This window comes from Numenius arquata, chromosome 9 (assembly GCF_964106895.1).
Source record: "Numenius arquata chromosome 9, bNumArq3.hap1.1, whole genome shotgun sequence".
Taxonomy (NCBI): Eukaryota; Metazoa; Chordata; class Aves; order Charadriiformes; family Scolopacidae; genus Numenius; species Numenius arquata.
This window is the reverse complement of record NC_133584.1, coordinates 28,442,495-28,460,532: the sequence shown is the minus strand read 5'-3', so window position 1 is coordinate 28,460,532 and position 18,038 is coordinate 28,442,495. Positions and strand designations below refer to the sequence as shown.

Below are 18,038 nucleotides of genomic sequence, written 5' to 3'. Positions count from 1 at the left end.
TGACCTTTCGGCGGTGACGAGCTCGCACTTTCCCGCGCTGGCGGGGGGGCAGACACGTGTGTGCAGCCTGTACCACGGCCAGAGCGATGCCCTGCTGCCCTCGGGGGTGGGGACACACATGCTCATCATCTGGCTTTGCACGCTTGTGACGCTGCCATCTGCCCTGTGGCGTGGTCCTTGTCACAGGAAAGACGTGGGGGGCTCAGCCCCCGAGGCTGGCTCGGACTTGGCCTTACATGGCCGGTGACCACAGGTCTACCAGAAGCAGGGTCATTCCTTGCCACCTGGGGCTGGGGATGAAGCTGGGGCGGGGGACACAGCAAACATGAAAACTGGTGCTCTTTTGGGGATTGCTCACGCTACAGGCAGGGAGGGGATTTATTTTTTCCCCCTCTCTGTGCCTTCCCAGGCTGAGAGAGTTGGGGGGGGTTCAGCCTGGAGAAGAGAAGGCTCCAGGGAGACCTTAGAGCCCCTTCCAGTCCCTAAAGGGGCTCCAGGAAAGCTGGGGAGGGACTCTGGATCAGGGAGGGGAGCCATAGGAGGAGGGGGAAGGGTTTGACACTGAAAGAGGGGAGATTGAGATGAGATCTGGGGAAGAACTTCTTTGCTGTGAGGGTGGTGAGAGCCTGGCCCAGGTTGCCCAGAGAAGCTGTGGCTGCCCCATCCCTGGAGGGGTTCAAGGCCAGGTTGGAGGGGGCTTGGAGCAACCTGGTCTGGTGGGAGGTGTCCCTGCCCAGGGCAGGGGGTGGAAATGGATGGTCTTCAAAGTCCCCTCCAACTCTGATCATTCTATGATTCCCAAAATATGTAGGCGTGACAAGTGACATCCTTTGAGGTGTTACACAGTGGCACCAGAGCCTGCCCTCCCCAGGGCGGGGCCACCTCTCCAGTGGCACTGTGTCCCCGATGCCCGACAGGGTGGGAAGGAAGCAGCACAGCTCTGGGGACCATGCTGGAAGGGGGATTCCATCATGGTGGCATCCATCAGCTCCCCTCCCTCGTGACACCTGCCCCACCACCTGTCCCACAAGGGACACCCAAGCCCCATCTTGGTCCTTTCCCTGTGGGGGGGGTGGTGGTGTCCTTCCACCCGCCCCAGAGTTGGTGATGGCAACTCCTCCCCAAGTGACTGGGTAAAGCCACACCTGGCAAAAACCAACCCACCATACCCCCAAAAAAACCCCAAACCTCTACACACACAGCCCTCCCACCCCCATCTGCCCCTTCTTCCCCCAACAGCGCCGCTCTGGCCATGGGGTGGCCACGAGGGGGCCACGGGGCAATCCCCTCCCATGCTCAGCTTGGCCATCGCCAACGCAAGGCGCTGGAAAGAAAGCAACGGATACCAAGCTCAGGCTCTTGTCAGCTGGATATATTTGTCTTTGTTTTGTTGTTGTTGTCGTTGTTGTTGTTGTCGGTGGGTGGTTGGTTGGTTTTCACAGAACACTTCGCTACTGAGGAAAAACCGTGGTGTCGCAGCCCGTGGCTCCGGCACCGGCACCGGCACCTCACCCCGGCACACGCAGCCGGCGGCTCCCAGCCCTCCTCTTCCCTGTCCTCGGCTGCTGGTTGGTTTGGTTTTTTTCCTTTTTATTTTTTAATCTTTGGGTTGGTTTTTTGTTTGTTTGTTTTGTTTTCTTTTTCCTATTTTTTTTTTTTCTTTTTTAAACATTTCTCAAGCTTTCTCCGAAGGAATGGCCACTGGCTCTCAGCTAGCAGAAGGAGACTACGGAAGAGCTCCGGGACACGTGGGATGGTTTTCCTTCTCCCGCCTCGCACTTGGTCGAGATCGTTTTCCAACTCGGTTTTTTTTTTTTATTAAAAAAATAAAAAAAAAAATGCTCCAACTATCAGTTTTACAAGGCATACAAAAATCTCTAAAAGGGAAACACAAGCGCAAGGTGCTGAGGTACGAAAACCTGAGGTAGTTTTTGTGTGTGTTATGCGTGTGTCGGTTGGGGTTTGTTTTTTTTTTTCATTTTTAAAAACAATTTTCCTCGTCGGGTTGGTTTTGGTTTTTTTTTTTTGTTTTTTTTTGTTTTTTCCCCCAGCCCTGGGCCGACAACCTCGTCTCGATCCGGTTTCCCTCTCCTCTTCGCCCCTGTTTGCCCTCTCCTCTCCCAACAACGGGGATCTTTCCCCCAAAAAATCCCTGCCCAAAAGCTGGCGCTTGCCGGTGGTGGTTTTCCGGGGATTTGAGTGCCGAGCAAGGGCTGTGCCGCACGGTGACGGGGAGAGAGAGGGGACAGAGGGACCCCGGCGGGGAGGGGGGGGGATACACAGAACAGATGCAACCCCCAGTTTTGGACTCTGAAGCAAAGAGGAAAGGGCGTGTGAAAGAGAGATTCCTCTTTTAGGAGACGGTATCCCTTCCGTTGGCTCATACAGGCACTGCTCTTCTCAAAGCCCTTAAGAAATGGCTTTTTTAACACTCTTTTTAATTATTATTTCCCCCCCCCCCCCCCGCTGGCAATCCTACATCTCTGCTCTACTGGGCGTTAGAGAACCAATGGACTAGCTCCTTTCCTTAAAACGTCTAGAAAAGCCGGCTTTTGCTAAAAACAAACATCCCTCCATCCACCCCCCACCCCCCCCGACCCCTCTGAACTTAAAAAAGAATTAAAAAAAAAAAAAAAAAACACCACCAAACGTTCTTACAAAACTTAAAAATCGGCGTTAGTTTTGTTATCGATATATTAATTCTAAAAAAAAAAAAAAAAAACAAACTGGTGAGAGCTGGGCTGTGCGCCGCAGCCCCCCCCCCCCAACGGCGGGTAAGCTCCTCCAGCCGTGCCTGGATGAAAGGGGTGGCTTTTAGGAAATCAAAAAGAAAAAGAAAATCAAAAGAAAATCAAAAGAAAATCAAAAGAAAATCAAAAAAGAAAAAAAAAAAAACCTAAAAAAAATCCAAAAATCCAGAAACATCTCTCTCTCTCTCTTGCCTATGTTAGTCCAACTAAAGGGATAGCGTCGGGAGGCGACGGAGTAAGGGGGAGGCTGCGGGATGGAGAGAGCCCTCCCCATACCCCTCGGCTGCGCACCTCGGCAGCGCCCCGGCGGCGGGGAAGGGGGTTCGGGGGGGTGTCTTTGGTTTGCTCCCCTGACCTGCTGGGGGGGGGGTGTCCGGCGGCGGGGTTACATTCATGGGGCGGTGCTGGCCGGCACGGCGGGAGCCTCACTTGCTGTGCTGCGAGGCCGGGGCTCCCTGAGCGTGTTTCTGCTCCTGCTGCTTCACCTGCTGGACGATCTCCCTGATCTTGCGCTGTGCAGTCTTGAAGGGTGGGGGTGGAAAGGAAAGAAACAGGGGTCAGGGGGTGGCACCCCATGGATTTCCCACCTCACCCCACCCCCCACCCAGCACCGCAACTGAGTATCTCACAGAATCACAGAATGATACGGGGTTGGAAGGGACCTCTGGAGACCATCTAGTCCAACCCCCTGCCAGAGCAGGGCCACCCAGAGCAGGTTGCACAGGAACGTGTCCAGGTGGGTTTGGAAAGTCTCCAGAGATGGAGACTCCACCACCTCCCTGGGCAGCCTCTTCCAGGGCTCTGCCACCCTCACAGCAAAGAAGTTCCTCCTCATGTTTAGGTGGAACTTCTTATATTCAAGTTGGTGCCCATTTCCTCTTGTCCTGTCCCTGGGCATCACTGAAAAAAGACTGGCCCCATCCTCCTGACACCCACCCTTTAAGTATTTATAGGCGTTGATCAGATCCCCCCTCAGCCTTCTCTTCTCCAGACTAAAAAGACCCAAGTCCCTCAGCCTTTCCCTTGATCATCTTTGTAGCCCTCTGCTGTCCCCTCTCCAGCAGTTCCCTGTCCTTCTTGAACTGTGGAGCCCAGAACTGGACCCAGTGCTCCAGATGGGGCACTTAGATGGGGCACCAGGGCAGAGCAGAGGGGGAGGATGACCTCCCTCCACCTGCTGGCCACACTCTTCCTGATGCACCCCAGGATGCCATTGGCCTTCTTGGCCACACAAGGGCACTTGGCCCTTGACACAAGGGCACATTGCTGGCTCATGGTCATCCTATTGTCCACCAGGACTCCTAGGTGCTCGCTGCCCTCCTGGCTTTTAATGAAGGGACATGTACGTGGTTCGGCGTGGGCATAATTAAGGCCGGGCTAAAGAAAGAGCCGCTCTGCTCTGCCCCACCCCGAAGAGGAGCGCAGCAGGGCTTGAACTTCTGCTTCCCCCATCGCTCCTCGGGAGCCGCAATTCTGTGGGGGCCACCATCCCACTCCAGCTGTCAGGAGCCGAGGTTGTGGTACCCGGGAGCTCCCTGCCGGCACCGAACCCAGGGAGGAGCCGATTCATCCCTGGGTGCCACTCCGCATGGCATCTAAGATATATATTTTAGCTAATTGACAGAGGGATTGAGAGCACCATCAGCAAGTTTGCAGATGACACCAAGCTGTGTGGTGTTGTCGATATACCAGAGGGACGGGATGTCATTCAGAGGGACCTGGACAGGCTGGAGAGGTGGGCCCAGATGAACCTCATGAGGTTCAACAAAAGCAAGTGCAGGATTCTGCACCTGGGAAGAAACAATCTTCAGTATAAATACAGCCTGGGGGATGAGGTATTAGAAAGCAGCCCTGAGGAAAGGGACTTGGGGGTGCTGATGGACGAGAAGCTGGACATGAGCAGGCAATGTGCTCTCGCAGCCCAGAAGGCCAATCACATCCTGGGCTGCATCAAAAGAAGTGTTGCCAGCAGATCCAGAGAGGTGATTCTGCCACTTTACTCTGCTCTGGTGAGACCTCACCTGGAGCACTGTGTGCAGGTCTGGAGCCCTCAATATAGAAAGGACATGGACCTGATGGAGCGGGTCCAGAGGAGGGCCACCAAAATGATCAGGGGGCTGGAGCACCTCTGCTATGAGGACAGGCTGAGGGAGCTGGGGTTGTTCAGCCTGGAGAAGAGGAGGCTCCGGGGAGACCTCATAGCGGCCTTCCAGTACCTGAGGGGGGCCTACAGGAAGGCTGGGGAGGGTCTGTTTCCAAAGGCCTGCAGCGACAGGACGAGGGGCAATGGTTTTAAGCTGGAGAAGGGGAGATTTAGATTGGATATTAGGAACAAGTTCTTTACCATGAGGGTGGTGGAACACTGGAACAGGTTGCCCAGGGAGGTGGTTGAGGCCCCTTCCCTTGAGATATTCAAGGTGAAGCTCAACGAGGCCCTGGGCAACCTGGTCTAGTTGGGGGTGTCCCTGCTGACTGCGGGGAGGTCGGACTAGATGACCTTTGGAGGTCCCTTCCGGCCTGGACCAATCTATGAATCTATGAATAATTTAACCCAATCCCTATTTTTAGTGCGAGCACAGCCTGGCAGAGCTGCCCAAACACCTTAAGCGTGTCCTGGGGGCACAGGAACCATCAGAGAGCGGCAGGATGCTCAGGGCTCGGGGCTGCTGATCATCCCAGCGGCTTTCCTTGGTGGATGAAACCGGCCAGGAACGTGGGAAAAGCCATGGCCAACCCTCACCTGACTGGCAAAGAAATGGCCAATGATTTTAACGATGACCTCCTCGTTCTCATCTGGGGTTTGGTCTCGTGGCACAATCACTTCTGCACTCGTTAAGTTCTGCAGTTCGTTCACCTGGAGCAAAGGAGAGAGCCCCGGGTGGGTTTTGTTGGGGGAGAGCCAAAACCCTCCCCTTGCTGGTGTCACCCCAGTCACACCCTGTCCCCCCACCTTGGGATGGTCACCACCCAATGAGAACCACCACCAGGACATGGGGGTTGGGGTCAAGATGTTGCTGTGACCACCAAACCCCCGGGCTTTGCCCCCCTGGGGCGGGCAGGGGTGATGGGTGATGCCCAGCTCTGCAGCCCCTGGGCTGGGAAGGGGGGGGGGAGGAAAGGGGGGGACATCTCTGCACCCCCCCACCTACCGTCTTGCCACCTTTGCCTATCACGCGGCCGGCAGCGAAGGAAGGCACCTTGATGTGGGCTTCAAGCTTCACTTCTTCTTTCGGGTTAAAGAAGTTTTCCTCTTTCAGCTTCCCAAATATTCGCCCCTGGGCCTGGGGAGGAGACGGAAGGGAAGTAAAACCGGGGGGGGCAGCCATCATGGCAGCACCCGCTGTGCCCCCCCGCTGTCCCGGAGGGTGATGATGTCCCAATGGCCAGCAGCATCAAAACCACGGTACCACGGAGCAAAGAGCTCCCCTGGCACTCAGGGAGGCAAACCCAGGCTGGCAGCGCTACGGCCACCAAATGGATGCTCTCGACTTGTCCCTTAGTGTGTGACCCCCCCGCCAGCCACAGCCCCCACCCCGTGCCCAGTGCACCTTGAACTGAGCCTCGGGCGGCCCCGTGATGATGACCATCCGCTCGCTGGCGTCGGGACCTTCTGCTGGGGCGATCTGCGGGGGGATGGGGGAGGAGGAGCATTAATTTTGCCCCCGCTTTGGCAAGACCTCCCCTGTGTGGGACGACCCCCCCGTGCACGGATATCGCCCCCCCGCGCAGGGATATCCCCCCCATGCAGGAGCATCCCCTCCCACCCAAGCAGGGGTGATAACCGGGGTGTTGCAGGACCGGCCTTCTACTAATTTGGGGAGCAAAACCGCTCCCCGAGGACCCCCCTTCGCTGCCCTTGGCAGTAGGAGGGGGAAACTGAGGCACGAAGCACCGGACGGGCCCCACAGCCCCCTCCTCACCTTGATGGAGGCACCCGCAAACCGCGCCAGCTGCCGGATGTGCTGCCCCTTCTTCCCAATGATGGCCCCCACCGCCTGCGTCGGGATGAACAGGTTCACAACCTCCTGCTCCGGCAGCTGCGAGGACAGGGAAGAGCGAGAGGGTCAGGGGAGCAGCTGGACAAGGGACAAGGCTGCCCCCCTGCCAGCATCCCAGGGCACTGGTTGCCCGTTCCGGCCCCGTGCCCACCCACCCGAGGTGCTGGAGCGAAGATCTCATGGAGGAGGGTGTCAGGCACTTACGGGGTGCTGATGGGGGAAGGCTCCGGCTGGGGACGCTCCGTACAGACCCGAGAGATACGCCGAGGAGCTCTACAGTGGGAGAGAAAACGGGGGTCAGCGACAGCCCCAACCTGCCAGCCCCTTCCCGGCCACCCCCAGCCCGATGCGGAGCAGCGTGCCCACCACCGTGAGCCTGCCAAGGACACGGGGACAACCCTTCAGCCCCTGAATCCCCCCTCCAGAGAGCACAGGGGCACCCGAGGGTGCTTCGGGGTGAGCTGCAGCCCCAATCCTGTGCCTGCAGCACAGCGCAATGGGGCTGGGAGGCCGATGGGGGCTCCCAGTTACCCCCAGTCCCTCACCACTGCTATCTTTCCAGCTGTGTCCTGCCAGTGTTTGTAGCAGAAAACCAGCCCCTAAGGCCTTTCAGAGCAGCCGCAACCCTGGAGAGCCAAAACCATGCTGTAACCACCACTGGTCCCCTGTGGAGAAGGTGGGGGTTTGGTGAGAACTGAGCAAAACATCTGGTTTGGCTCCGATTTCCATCACCATTTCCCTTCTCCAGTTCCAAGAGAAGAAAAAGCAAAGGCTGAAGAAGATGTTCTCCCAACATCCGGGCTGGGGACGGGGTGCAAGCAGCCAAAAGCAAGGGGTATGTGCCAGCACCCCAAACCAGCTCGACTCAACCCAACCCAACTCAACCCAACTCCTCTTCAACGCTTCTGTCTCTCAAATACATCAGACACTTCTCTCAGCAGTAAACACAACTCTCTCCTGCTCTGGATTCCAACAAGTGCAACCAGATGCCACCTGCAAAGCACCATTTCTGAGGTGGAGGAGGAGCAGACCCAGCTCCCCTGCCCACAGCAGACACTACTCCCAGCCCCCAATTTAAGCCCACCACACCAAGGTTTTGTGCTCCTCCTCGCACCAAGCTCATGCTCCCCATGTCCACCCTCTACTTCTGGCCATGGGCTGCTCCATGTCTCCTACACCAATGAGTCACAGAATCACATGGGGTTGGAAGGGACCTCTGGAGATCATCTCCTCCAACCCCCTGCCAGAGCAGGTCCACCCAGAGCAGGTTGCACAGGAACGTGTCCAGGCGGGTTCTGAATGTCTCCAGAGAAGGAGACTCCACCACTTCTCTGGGCAGCCTCTTCCAGGGCTCTGCCACCCTCACAGCAAAGAAGTTCCTCCTCATGTTTAGGTGGAACTTCTTATGGTGGAGTCCTCTCCTGCCCAGCCAGTTCTCGCAGCCAGGGTGGGCACTGCACCTCCCCAGTTCCCCCAGTTCACCAGGAGGCTCCTTCCTCATCCTCCATCCTCGCCAGGTCTCAGCTCCAGAGCTGAAGCTACAGCCACCGGCCCCAGGTCCTGCTGAGGATGGTCAGAAATGACCACTCTGAGGTGTGAAACACAAAGTACTTGGGGGGAAGGAGCTGCCGCGGAGCCAAGCTGGTTTCCTATTAGTTTGGGTTTTTTCTATTTTTGCCTGCTCCTCGTTTTATTATAAAAAACGACAGTAGAAGCCATTGCTCCTCTTGGCCTCGCCAGGGTGGCTTGAAAAAGGCCCCACAAAGCTTTGGGGTGAAGGAGCCCACATCAAACGCATCCTTTGGGATAAGAGCTGCCCGGCTCCTCTCCATCACACCAACCAACGCTCAAGCCGACGCTCCCCCGAGGAAGGGGGGCCGGCGCAGGCAGAGCACCCTCCCCTGGGCGGCGGGCGCACAGACAGACAGACGGACTGACCGACCGACCCCCTCGGTGCCCTCCGGGGGCCACCACACCCATCGCACTCATCCGCCCCTCCGCACTGCCAGCCTGGCACTCACCGTTCTCCTCCGACCGCTCTGCTGCTGGCGTCGCCAGGAAAAGAAAACAGCACAAGTAAATTAACCCGCGCGCCAGTCGTGGCAGAGGTGTTCAGGGACTAACGGAGGCAGAACCGCAAGAGCCCGGCCGCCCTAAGGGTGCTCTGCAGGTGCTACTGGGTTGGAGATGGACCTTCTCCATCAGCACTTTGGCTGGCGTGTCTTCCCAACGCTGGACTGTCCCTGTCCACCTGCAACCTCCCTGGTTCCTCCAGGCTTGCTTTGCCCCAGGTCACAGCCGCCACAGTGCCCCAAGAAAGAGGAAAACCCTCGCCCACGAGACCAGGTGAAGATCGGCTCCCAGCAGGAACGACCTTTGGGGTGCCAGGGCAGGGATGGAGGCTGATGGCTGCACCGGGCGCGCTGCTCGTTCCCTTTCACACCGTGGTCCCCACGCCCTGCGGTGATGCTGGGGGGTTCATGTGGCCACCGGGACCAGACCCGCAGGGGACAACCGAGTCCACACCATCACAACCCAGTGATGGGTCTGGGGTCAGGACTGAAGACCATCTACATGGTTTTTCCACACTGGCATCAGCACAGGTTGCCCAAAGCCACCTGCAGAGAGCAGCACCCTTGGGACACGGCCAGTCCTTAAGCACAGGTGAAACCAAGCTCAGCACATCACAGGGATGCGACTGATCTTCCCGGGGAGCTACATCCAAGGAGGGACCAGCGATGTTCATTCACTGTCTTCTCCACTCCGCTGCTGTGATGAGCACCTTCCCCAAACAACCAAGAGTCAGAGCTCTTGTTCAAGGCTCCCCATGAGATGGCTCCTATAGCTATGCTGTTCACCCAAACCCAAGAGCTACAGCAGGAGAGTCTAGAGACCGCTCTGCCCTCAAGAACTCACCCCCCACACCCCAAAACCTCATGCACTTACTGCAAATGGGTGGTAGGGGGCAGCTGCCGCAGCCCCTCGGGCCCCCGGGGTGGATGGGAGCATGGACAGTCCCGTTGAGAAGATGCCCAAAGCACTGAGGTTCAGTCCAGGGATCAGGTTGGCTTGTTGCTGGGGAAGCAAAGACACGGAGAAACATGTAAAAGGCAGAGTGGGGTTTTTGGAGTTCTCACCACATAGTGTGGACATGATGGGTGAGGGCCAATCCTTGTCATAACAGATCAGCAACACCCTCCCCCCCCCCCCCAGTTTTCTTCTGGCCACCTCAGCAGTGGCTTTGAAGCAGGGGTGTCCCAGGCAGGGGGGTTGGAAGCTTACATTGACGGCCACCACGTCATTCTCGTAGGCTTCTCGCAACTTCTTCATGATCTCCACTTCGGCATTGGAGCACGCCTCCGTGCTGCCCTTCACGGTGATGGTCCGCTCGGGGTTATAAATGGTTAAATCCTGCAAACTAGACCACAGATAAAACCAGAGACACAGTTACGTTTTCTTCCAAGTCAAAAAAACCCAAGGAAAACTCAGATCAAAGAGGAGGGTTCCCCCTGAGACCATGTGGAACCATGTGCCCTCTCCCTGCCCAATGCCACCATCCACCTTGGACAGGATGTCCACCTGGCATGGGGAAAATGTATGGGAGGACGCAACTGCTCTTTTTTCTGGCTCCAGCGCTGCCCGTACCGTGTTGGATGGAGGGGGGTGGCTTGGCGTTCACCAGGACTTACGGGGAGATGGTGATCTTCGTGCCCGTGTCCTGCTCGATCTTCTTGAGGTTGCGGCCCTCCTTGCCAATCAACCTCCCCACCAGACTGTTGTGTGCTAGGATTTTCAAGGGAATCTCTTCTGTTCTGAAATGGATTAAAAAATAAAATCTAATGGTCCTTCTGGCCAGGAAACCAGTTTTCAGCAATGGGCACTAATGTCTGAAAGAGCAGAAGAACCACCAGTTTCCCAGCACTGTATCTCCTCAGCTTCTGGGGAACGGGAAGTCAGGAACTTCCCAAGCCCAATGGCACATCTACATTTCATGAGGTTTTGTTCTCCAAGCTTGCCTACGTGCTCTTTGTACCCACCCAAGCTCCTGGTCTCTACAACACTGTCAACCACAACATGGAGAAGTTAAGTTGTAAGTTATTAACTGACCCATGACCATGCCAGCAGTTCCCTCAGGAGCTGGGAGGTGACAGAAGTGGAGAAAAGCTCCACTGATGGCTAGGATCACCTCCCGTTCTCCAAACCTGCCTGTTTTGCTGAGCCAAGGACACTTACGACTTAGTTTCATCAGCCTCCTTCTGCATGATATCAAGGATCATGCGACACGCTTCGGAGCACCCCTCCGGCGTGGCATGGATGGTGATGGGCTTTTCGGCAGCGCCGGCGTTCTCCTTCCGATGGATGTCAACCCTACGGTGAAACAATCAGCAGAGAGGAGCCCCCTGAGATGCGTCTGGTGTCGCACAAAGGCTTTTGAGAGCTCAGGAGCTGAGCTTGCTGTTCACAGAAAAGCTCATTTCAACACCTGCCCAAGCTTCGGGGTGAACCTGGGTCTCACTGATGTACGTCTACCGTCACCTGGTCTCATGCAAGCCCAGGCAGTGTTTCACTTCAGTTGGTTTAGATCAGATTTGAGCTACGTTCACCATTATGACCCGAGGTCTGCCTAGGAGCTGAGGGATGTCAATCAACATCAAACGATGCATCAAGAGGGGGCAGAACAACTCCTCAACTGGACAAAACCCTGAGCAACCTGGTCTATTGTCTTTGACACCAGTCCCGCTTGGAGCAGGAGACCAGATTAGAGGTCTCCAGAGGTCCCTTCCAACCTCAACCTCTCTCCACAACACCAAGGCTGTCCAGTGACCAGTGGCTGCCACGACCGTTGCATGTCCTTTGGGACAGAGAGACAACTTACCCGTGGGCAGCGTTCTGTCCCGACACGGAGGCACACGTCAACAACAGCGCTTGTACTCACGCCCTTCCACAGGAGACCAGAAAGCTCTCCCTTGCACACCGGCAAGGACTGTGCTCTAGCTCCTCTGGTCCTCCCCTCGGCTCATGGTGGGGAGGAGGCACATGCCTCCAGCTCGTTCCTCACCACTCAACCATACCTGGCAAAGGCCCTGAGCGAGAGGGAGAGAGGAAAGCAGGGTAGGAGACTCCGGCACATCAACCACACATCTTGAAGAACAGTAACCTTTCCATCTTCTCCATGTGAGTCCGTGCACTCTTCCCACCGGAGGATGATGCTGTGCAGCCATCCTGCCATCGGTCACCACCTTGGGGTCCCTGTCACTGCCACAGCCAGAACGGGGCTGGTCCAGATCTTCTGAGGAAGATGCAGTAGTAGACTGCTCAGCCACCCAAGTGAATGCCACCAGCACTCAGCTCCAACACAGTGCCCTCCAGCCACATCTATGTTTTTAAAAGAGGTCCCCATCCTGCTCAGGATCATTCATGGGTGCTGCTGTGCATGCAAGGCCAAGGGTTGTGGTGCAGAGTCACCCCTAACCAGCACCACATTTGCATTTTGCAAGGTCATGGTGGGTTTGCACAGGTCAACTCTTCCAGGAACTCATGAACCAGCGTGTAGGAAGAAGGATGCTTCATCTACAGGTAGAGGGGGAGCAGCTGGGTGAGTGTTCCCTGAGATAAAGGAAGAGCCTGACACCACCACCAGCCTCGAAAGGGAACCCAGGGTGGATTCGTCCGCACATTGAAGAGGGAATGAAAACTAGTTTGATCTCCTTTGCAGGCTACATCTCTCCAGATCTCCTACGGCTTCAGCCAGACCTGCTCAGGCAGGAGACTGGTCCTGCTTGGACCAGAGGCGCTGGAGAGACGAGCACCGCCAGGTTATGTCTACAGCACACAGTGACCCAGTTGTGTGCTGTCACTTGCATGTGACACCCTCTAAGGTTCTCTCCAGCTATGGAGCTCCAGCAGGTTGACGTGGAGGACACGTTCCTTCAGAGGCAGCACCCAGCAGCCACAGGGACACCCACTGCCACCCCCTCCACCGAGGAGATGGCAAATGCATCACGATGTGCCACAAGAGATGATGACAGGCTCATGTTCCAGAGTGGTGCCACAATGTCATGCTAGGTTGACGCTCCCAGATGGGTGGAACTGATGGGGAAACCGTGGCTTCCCCAAGAAACCCACAGATGGGGTGGATTTGGCAGCTTCTTGAATCCATGAGCAGTCAAGGTGGAGACGGGGCACACAGCTGTGCCTTCGTACCAAAGAGGGACCAAGAGACACAGAAGGGCTAGATGGACACACCCAAGTGACAAGTACCCTGGACAAGCCAAGGAGTGGGACACGGGCCAGGTTTCTGGCTGACCTCCAACCCATCCCAAACCTGGATGTGCAGGAAGGAACTCAATTTGCAGAGAGAAGATGGGGTGCCAGGAAGGGGCTGCTGAGTTCATGCATGTCCTGCCCTGAAGAGCTGGAGGGTGGAGGAGGCTTCTGGACTTCCCAGCATGTCCCAGTGCTGCTGCTGCACAGCTCCAGTCCAACAGAAGGATGTAGAAGGGGACCCTCAACCTCCTCACCCCATCTGCAGCTGCCTGGGACTCCAGGCAGCTTATAGAGGCTGGAAAGGCTTCAGAAAGTGGTGATCATGAGGGACAGCCCTCTCCAAGTGGATGATACAACGTGCACATAGGGTTATCCTGGCCTCATGGCTGCTTGGTAGCGATGGTCCTCTCTCCTCATCAAACTAAAAAGGCTGCAATCACCATGAAAGGTCTTCTGGTGGGGTGGGCTCTTGGTCTGGGCTCCTTCTCAGCCAAGGAAGAAGATGGCTCAACCTGGGGCCAGTTTTGTCCCCTGGAGCTCAAGAACATCTCCAGTCATTGCTGTATGTGGAGATAGGGTTGAAGTCCTATATGACCAGAAGAATCCAGGACCCAACATCACTCTGGATAGGAGCAGGGGCTGGGCAACAGGATGTCACCCTGTTCATCCCTTGTCCCCAGGATCAGCACACCAGTGGGTGAGGGTGACCTGAGCAGGCACAGAGCTGCAGGCTGACACCCCAAACTGAAGGCAACGGTCCCCTGCGACTGTGTGGGCCAGGTGCATGAGGTTCCCTTCACCCAAGGCTGGAGTGGAGGTGGTGGCCCACCATGGCACATGAGCTCCTCAGGCAGGTCAGGAGAGGTGAAAGTATGGAGCATGGCTTTCCTCCAGGGCACCAGGTTTTCAGGGCAGGCATGGGGAGCCGACCCATGGGGAGGGACGGCTCGACAGCAGAGACTACCCCAGGCAGCAGCGTTTGGCCTCGTGGTCAGGAGAAACCGACAGCCAGCGCCTCTCACCTTCCTCACCAGGCACAGGAGGTTGCAAAGGGCAACCTTCCAGTCTTGAGTGGCAAGGACACGGCTACACCCGCTGCTCATCGCACCAGGGGACTCACCTGGAGAAGAAGGGCTTGCGGCCAACCGGGACCAGCTCACGGCTACTAGGTGGCCATGCTCTAGGGCTAGCTGGGCTCACCGAGCTCCTCTCCCTACTGCCCCCTTTCCGTACAAACCTCTTCCTGCAAACCCAGTGCTGGGGTTCAGCTCGCTCGGCTGCAGCGCAGCGCGTCTTCCTACCTCCTGCTCAAGCGGACGCGCTATTACCAAATAATTTGCCTCTAAAAAGCTTCTCTGAGAACTAGGACGCCCTGGAGGATGTTCTGGTACAGGAGTCCTATGTCCTGTGGGACCACCGGGTTCAGGATGATGAGCATGGCAGAAGACAGCTCTGGGTTAAACACAAACAAATCTGGGCAGGAACAAACCATGCAGGAACACCATGCAGAAAATCAGAAGTGAAATCAATGCAAACATGGAAAACTTTGGCAAGACAGTACCCTCCCCCCTCCTTTTATTTTTTTTTTTCCTTTCAATAATAACAATGCTAAGATTGCAAAGAAAGGCTTCAAACAGTTACGAGAAGCCCACCCTTCTCAAGGTAGTGCTCCCACGGTGCCCCCTTTCCCCCTGCGACAGCTCTAGCCCATATAGGACACCACAGGAGGAGCAAACCCCCAGAGCAAAGACCATGCGGGCACCGACTGCTGTTCCTGGGATCCCCCTTCAGCATTTTAGCCCCAAACTCGCCATTTTTCCCTAAAGCCTCACCCGCAGCCGTTCTCATGATCAGGCTTTAGAAACCCATTCCTGGCCCTTTTGAAAGCGCATCCCCCTCTTGCCGCACCCAGACCACTCTGGCCAGCAGGAATGGTTTAGGACATGGGCTCTGCCACCATCCCACGAAGGCTGCACCCCAAAAAACAGCACTGGCCGGCACTCAAGAGCCCTAAGTGCATGGAGGACCCATGCTGGGGACCTACAGCACCCTACGGAAGGAAACAAAACCATTCGAGGTACTTACTTGGACTGGGTTTGCTTAGTAAGGTTCTTTATGGTCAAGCCCTCCTTTCCTATGATCGCACCAACAAACTGCGTGGGCACCAGCATCCGCAGTGGGAAATCGAGCTGTTTGGGCTGCGAGGAGCCCCCCGGGGAGGAGTCCCGCTCCCTGGAAGAGTGGCCCCCACGGCAGGATCGCTGGGGGGGCGGAGGGGAGCTCACCTCTTCATCCGGGATGTAGGAAATCTTGAAGGAATAGTTCTCAAACTGGTGGCCGCTCAGCTTCTCAATTGCTCTGCAAGGCAGGGAGAGGCGGGGGGTGGTGAGGGGCTCTCCAGGGATGGGGACACTTCCAGAACTTGCCCTTGTAGACCACGGTCCCTCCCCAACCCTGCATCTTCATCCCTCCTCAGTCTGGAGGAGGTGGCCACAGGAAGCCAGACCCCCCCACTTTCCCCGTGCAGAGCAAGCCCCATAGCGTGGTGCAACAACGTCCCCCCCGCCGTGGGTGATGCCAGGACTGGCACACGGCTTGTCCCCCAGCAAAGGTAGGATGCCACCCTGGGGATCTGACACTTCATCCAGGGAAAGCACTGGCCAGAAGCTATCACACAGCGTGGAAACACTCTCGTGGGCTTTTTGGACATGGAAAAGGTAACGGAGGGGCTCTGAGCAAGAGCTGCTGCTCCAAGGAAGAGGTCACGGCACATGGTGCCCCTCTATTGGGAACCCCAATTCCCCTTCCAGCTCAGTTAGGCTGGGGCTGCCACACTTGGATTCTTCATCCCCTCAAGTTCCTCCGTGGTGGGGTGATGCTCAGCCATGCCAGAGTCTGCAATGACTTCTGCGAGCGGTGATGGCTTCAGCCATACTTCTATCCTCTTCCCACCCATCTCGCTTTGGCTATTTACAGGCAGGCCTTGCCAGGCCACCGTCACATCCAACAATGACTTCTGCAGCTTTGCCGTCCCTTTCCAAAGGCACAGTGCCCCGCAGCCTGACTTCTCTGCTGAGGTCTTCCCTTCACCTCTTCCTATCACAACCTGCTCTAAACCAAACACACGTATCCACGAACAACCTTGGCCTTTCCTCCCATCACTCGCTTCTGCATCGAGCTGCTGAGCAGCACCCAAGACCAGCTGGATGTGACCAATCATGGCATCTTCGCTAATCCTGAAGACTCTTACCCCAAAGCATCAAGCACTACTGTGTTGGTGAGACTCTCCATCTTCCTTTCTTGCCAGACATCCCAAGACGTGGCAGCTCACACCTTGTTTATCTGTGGTCCACAGCCCCTTCTCTTCACCTGCTGGCAACCACCATCCTCTGGCCAGCAGAGGCTGGACCGCACGCCTAGTGTGGCCACCCCAACTGGAGCAAGGTGAGCTGTTCTCCAGCCTCCTGGACTAGCAGATCCTTCTCCCCATCTCTGTCCTCACGAGCACAACCTCGTGATGGCCAACTCAGATGGGAAGTTGCTGGAACGTCCACCAGCAAACGGACTCTGGCAATGGCTCTTCCTTGCATGGGGTCTTCCTGGCTCCTGGTCATGTCAAAAATACCCTGGCCACTAAGTATGGGATGTGCTCACTTCTTACTCGTAGCTAATTTAAGGCTGGTCTCTGGCACCGGGCTGAAGTCTCTCCCTGTAACAAAGCATTTTGCTTGAAATAGTCCCTGCATTCCTTAATTAACCTGTAATTTGGGGTTGCTTTTTTTTCCTCTGCTGGCTACAATAAATCTTTAAGCATGTCTTCACACAGCCCTCCTAAACTGATGCAGGGCCTCAATGGGTTCTTCCATCCTTTCAAAGTTGTTCTTGATGGGCGTTTCTTTATGACTCCTCTGCATGACACACAGATGGTTTACCCTCTGCTGCTCTCCCTCCCCTGCAGAAACCAGCCATGGACCCCCCACCTCCCTCCCACCTCCTCTAACCAGTTATTCATTCACCCAAAGGCCCTCTCTCTTGTCCATGGCAGAAGAACTTTCCAAAAGCGTTTTAGAAGTCAATCAGCCGGTTTCTCTGGGCTCCAGGAAGCAGGAGGTGAGTGTTTCCAAATATTTTGGTCTCCAACTTGAATTTTCCCCAGATGGTGGTGGGTACTTACATCTCCCATCATCACAGCTTTTCTTCACCATCTCTCCCACCTCTTTCACCATATTCCACCTTTTCAGCAGCTCTGGCTGGGGGGTTGGACTGGTGATTAATCCAGTGCATTGCCAGCTTAGGTCTGATCTTCCAGTCTGGGAACACGACTCCTTGAGGAATTGCTTATCTGACCTGACCCTCTGCTTTATAGAGTGCTTTGCTCCCTGAAGACAAGGCCACTGTGACTCTGCAGGGGACCCTGTAGGAAGGACAGTGTCCAGATGGAACTGCAAGATGCCACATCGGGGAACCCCTTGGAGACAAGAGGAGAAGGCACAGAAGATCCAAGAGGGGACAACCACATGGCTGACGGCCCCAAGCTGGTCCAGCGGTGCCTGTGCATGTATGATGGGGCACCACGAGAAACCCTATCTCCCACGTGAGGGGATAAAGCAGGAGACCACCCAGTGGTGGAGCGAAGAGCAGAAGGTGGAGCTGGCTGCTGGCACAAGACACAGGAACTGACACAGCTCAAGATAAACCAAACATCTGCCTGCTGCATCTCAAGAAGATACACAGCCAGCCCTTAAGGCACTTGAAGCTTACACTCTAAGAGCGCAGAAACACCCCAAGGAGGCTTAGGAAGAAGACAAGGAGAAGCCTGGAAAAACGGCCGGCAAAAAATACCTGGGATTCCTCAGAACAAGTCTGGGTGGTGTGAAAATACGGACAAAATGAAATAAAACCCACTTACGCTTTTGCTTCTTCTTTAGTTGCATACGTTACGTTGACAACGGCTGTTTCTGTGTCTGTGTTGACTGGGTGAAAAGCAAGAGAAGGAGAGTTAGAGCAGAGGGGGAGATCTCAC

The 18,038-nt window shown here is 56.0% G+C and overlaps 1 protein-coding gene across 4 annotated transcripts in view; it reads right to left on the bottom strand.

The window, feature by feature from the left end:
• Positions 1-1,672: 1,672 nt before the first annotated feature.
• The window catches only part of IGF2BP2 (insulin like growth factor 2 mRNA binding protein 2), a 30,682-nt gene continuing 14,316 nt past the window's right edge, over positions 1,673-18,038 (bottom strand). The window contains exons 5-17 of one of the 4 annotated variants that reach the window (XM_074152958.1): positions 17,925-17,988; positions 15,101-15,373; positions 10,982-11,116; positions 10,438-10,560; positions 10,031-10,166; positions 9,695-9,823; positions 8,770-8,793; positions 6,953-7,021; positions 6,671-6,787; positions 6,299-6,373; positions 5,900-6,031; positions 5,491-5,604; positions 1,673-3,271 (exon numbers count right to left, since the gene is read on the bottom strand). In XM_074152958.1, coding sequence (XP_074009059.1) covers positions 3,176-3,271; positions 5,491-5,604; positions 5,900-6,031; positions 6,299-6,373; positions 6,671-6,787; positions 6,953-7,021; positions 8,770-8,793; positions 9,695-9,823; positions 10,031-10,166; positions 10,438-10,560; positions 10,982-11,116; positions 15,101-15,373; positions 17,925-17,988 — 1,487 coding nt within the window. In that variant the 3' untranslated portion in view covers positions 1,673-3,175. The remainder of the gene's footprint in view (positions 3,272-5,490; positions 5,605-5,899; positions 6,032-6,298; positions 6,374-6,670; positions 6,788-6,952; positions 7,022-8,769; positions 8,794-9,694; positions 9,824-10,030; positions 10,167-10,437; positions 10,561-10,981; positions 11,117-15,100; positions 15,374-17,924; positions 17,989-18,038) is intronic. The other 3 variants (XM_074152959.1, XM_074152960.1, XM_074152961.1) reach the window with 3 other exon arrangements.